At 52.3% G+C, this 3,698-nt stretch overlaps 1 protein-coding gene across 2 annotated transcripts in view; it reads right to left on the bottom strand.

The window, feature by feature from the left end:
• Positions 1-18: 18 nt before the first annotated feature.
• The window catches only part of Kmt5a (lysine methyltransferase 5A), an 18,513-nt gene continuing 14,833 nt past the window's right edge, over positions 19-3,698 (bottom strand). For both annotated transcript variants that reach the window (XM_019204545.2, XM_019204546.2), the window contains exons 6-7: positions 1,674-1,864; positions 19-307 (exon numbers count right to left, since the gene is read on the bottom strand). In XM_019204545.2, the coding sequence (XP_019060090.1) occupies positions 97-307; positions 1,674-1,864 (402 nt within the window). In that variant the 3' untranslated portion in view covers positions 19-96. The remainder of the gene's footprint in view (positions 308-1,673; positions 1,865-3,698) is intronic.

The following is a 3,698-nucleotide window of genomic DNA, read 5'->3' as shown; positions in this document are numbered from 1 at the left end:
AAAATTGAGTGTAAAAAAAAAAAAAAAAAAAAACCAAAGACACCCCGTTTCCCTTTGAGGGCACTTTGTCCTGGAGAGGGTGGCGGGCAGCGCGGGTCAGTGCTTCAGCCAGGGGTAGGCCTCGATGGACGCCTTGCTGCGGTCACCGTAATCGTACAGCAGCTCCTCCCCGGCCGCGATGTCGCGGGAGGCGATGAGGATGAGGTGCGGAACCCCGTCAATGTCGTGCAGCTTGGTCTGGCAGTTTCCGCACTTGCTGTGGTTGATCAGTCGGCCCAGGCGGTTGGTCTCCCTGGTGGCGTCCACGCTGGCGGGAGGAGTGGGAGGAAAGGGGGTTACACAGAGAAAGAGGGTTGGAACCCAGCCAGAGTCACCCCGACGCGCGGCCCAGTGGGGTGATGACTGACGGCCACGTCTGTGGGAAAGGCATTCAATTCAAAAGGTGCTTCTCCAGCTGGGTGTGGGGGCACACGCCCGTCATCCCAGCACCTGGGAGGCTGAGGCAGGGAAGATCACTGTGAGTTCAAGGTCAGACTGAACCAAATAATGAGACTCTGACAACAACAAACACCCTAGACACCAAAAGCTGTTACTGAAGATGGGCACAGTGGTGCACATTTATAATCTTAGCACTTGGGAGGCGGAGGCAGGAAGATCATGGTGAGTTCCAGGTCATCCTAAAAAACATACCAAGACCTTATTTCAAAAAGAAAAAGAAAAAGAAAAAGAAAAGAAAAGCCGTTTCAGAATATTTACAAGTCCGGGTGAGGAGCTTGGAGGTGGTGCATATGAAGGAGCATATGAAGGGCTCCTTCTTTTGTTGTGATGCTGGGGGTGGGACCCAGAGCCTACTGCACTCCAGGCAAGGGGTCGACCACCAAGCCCTTTTTTTCAAGCCAGTGTCTTGCTAACTTGCCAAGGTTGGCTTCAAACTTGAGATCCTTCTGCCTCAGCCTCCCAGGTAGCTGAGATTCCAGATATGTGCCACCCATCTGGCTCAAAGGGCTCTTTATGGAGGCATGGGAAACGAATGAAGAATTTTATAAAATAACTAAATAGATAAAACTTGCCCTTGCAGGCCATGGCCATGAAGGAGTGAGTAGCAGAGCTACTTTACTAAACGCTCCACAAAGGAAGAGGCCAGAGGAGCTGCTGAGAGGGTGAAATGACACCCAGGGAAGCTCCAGGTCCAAACCCTAGCAACGAGACAGGGTACGAAGAGCGGTCACAGCCGGCACTTCCCAAGAACCTAACCAACAGAGAAAGAGGAGCCCTGGGGCTCCCGCCCTGTGCACACCCCTGTCCCGGGGCGGGGGGAAGGTGCACTTAGGTAGCGGGGCTCAGGGGTGCACACCTGTGATGCCAGCACTCAGGAGGCTGAGGCAGAAGGATCGCTGTGAGTTCGAGACCAGCCTGGGCTACATAGTGAGTTCCAGGTCAGACTCAACTACATAGTGAGACCCTGTCTCAATAAAAAAAACAAACAAACAAACATAAAACAACCAAAGCCAGAATCAAACTAAATAAACAAGAATAACAAAAACAGGGGCTGGGGATTTAGCTCAGTGGCACTGTTCCTGCCCCGCAAGCACAAAGTCCTGAGTTCAATTCCTGGTACTAAAAAAAACAAACAAAAACAAAAACCACCAACCAAAATCACACCGTCGGCTTACCAGTAGGTTTTGCTGAGATATTGAAAGTAGTACATGTAGCAGCCCGTGGAGGGATCTTGTGCGTACAGCGCCTCTCGCTTCTTGGCATCGGTGATCTCGATGAGGTCCCCGTGGTACTCCACCACAAAGTCGCCCCGGGAGAACTGCTTCGTGGCAATCACGCCTCTGCCTTTGCCGTCGATGAGGTCGATCTGTCAGGAGGGGTGAGAGTTGTTTTGCAGTGGCAACAAGAAGCCACCAGGCAGGGCAGCCCTTCCTGGGCTGAGGCCTCTGCCACCTTCTTTACCAGCTTCACCCGAGCGGGTTCTGTGCAAACGAAGCTCACTCATCTCGTGTGCAGGAGGGAAGGGTTTACTAAGTGCACACAGTCGTACAAAGTGTGATGGAGAAATACGGTGAGCGCTTACAAGTTTAAAAGGTACTACAGGGGGCCATGGATGTAGCTCAGTGGCACCACACCTGCCTGGCAAGCATGAGGTCCTGAGTTCCATCCCCAGTACAAAAAAAAAGGCACATTGCCCTGAATCCCCCTCAAAACCCTCCACCGGAAACACACTTGACCCTTTGTTCCTGCCACTTCCTGAAGCACTGCTGAAGTCCTCGCTCACGTCTATGGCTGCACTGCTGTGACTGTCTTGTCCCAAATCGATTCAAACATATTTCAAGGTCATTTTGATTTTGGGGAAGTTGCCCAGTGCCAGATCCACTGAGTATGGTGGATGAGGGCACGGCGTCGTGTGTTTCCACACGCCTGCCTTTAAGCTGAGTAACTACGGCAGCAGAGCCCACATCTTGCAGATATACAAAGGGAAGAAGGGTTCCAGCACCGCTTCAGGAAGTGGCGAGAGCGACGGATCCGTGAGAGGCGAGGGTGGCCCGGTAGTGTCTTCACTGAGCTGTTATTTACACATACACCGTGCATGGGACTACACGACCAGCACAGCACCCACCAGAGCTCCTCCATGCCTCTGTAAACACTACGTGAGACCCTCAGCACACATCAGGGGCGGGTGCAGCCCCATTTTCAGATGGAAACAGGCCCAGAAATAGAGCCACGCGTCCAAGGTCACATAGCCAAGGAGTTGTATGGTGGGGTCTCCAGTCCACAGATCTAAGCTGTGTGGGGTGGAGCCAGTCTCTGGGTCCCCAGTGTCTCCCAGCCTGGGATAGACGAGTTGGATAGCAGTAGCATGAGGGCAGGGTCCCTTGGATCTGATGCATTCATCTGGCCACCTCACTCATCCTCCCCTCCCCACCAGGACACACATGCGTGGCACGTGCTGAGCGTGTATGGCCTGGGGTGTGGCTCCCGGCAGAGAATGTGCTCAGCGTTCGGGAGGCCCAGGGTTCAACTTGCAGCACCAAAAACTAGGAGAGTGGCAAATGTCTTGGACGTTGCTGTGTGGCAAACAGAGGTTAGGACAAAGTTGTTAGTTTCTCTTTCTGTCCATGCAGCCTGCTGCAGGGAGAGAGCCCGACACAAGAGCTCCACAGCATGGGCTCCCCCTGACCCAGATGAACAGGAGCCAGAAACGGGGTGGACAGGCCGCCAGGGCTGGTGGTGGGGTGACAGTGCCTGGGTAGCAGGTGCCCCCGAGGAAGATGAAACACGTCTGGAAATAGACGAGGATAACAGTTGCACAACTCTGTGAATGTACTAAATGCCAGAGAACGTGTACTTTATAAAATTACACTCAGGCATGGTGGCTCATTTCTTTAATCCAATACTTGGGAGGGAGGCTGAGGCAGGAGAACTGTAAAAAGTTCAAGCCTAGACTGGGCAACATAGTCCTTGTCTCAAAAAAAAAAAGATCAGAAGGTTGGGGTTGCTTTTTGCCACTGAGGATGCAGCTCTATGTGAAGGCTCTGGTGTCAGTCCCCAGCACAGCAAAAACAAAGAAACAAGGGCCAGGGATTTAGCTCAGTTGCACCATGCCTGCCTTGCAAGCACAGGTCCTGAATCCAATCCCTGGTACTGCCAAAAAAAAAAAAAAAAAAAAAAAAAAAAAAAAAAAAAAATTTCAG

Source organism: Fukomys damarensis, unplaced genomic scaffold (assembly GCF_012274545.1).
Source record: "Fukomys damarensis isolate Sample0158 unplaced genomic scaffold, DMR_v1.0_HiC HiC_scaffold_12, whole genome shotgun sequence".
Taxonomy (NCBI): Eukaryota; Metazoa; Chordata; class Mammalia; order Rodentia; family Bathyergidae; genus Fukomys; species Fukomys damarensis.
The sequence above is the reverse complement of the archived record's forward strand: the minus strand, read 5'-3'. Positions and strand labels throughout refer to the sequence as shown.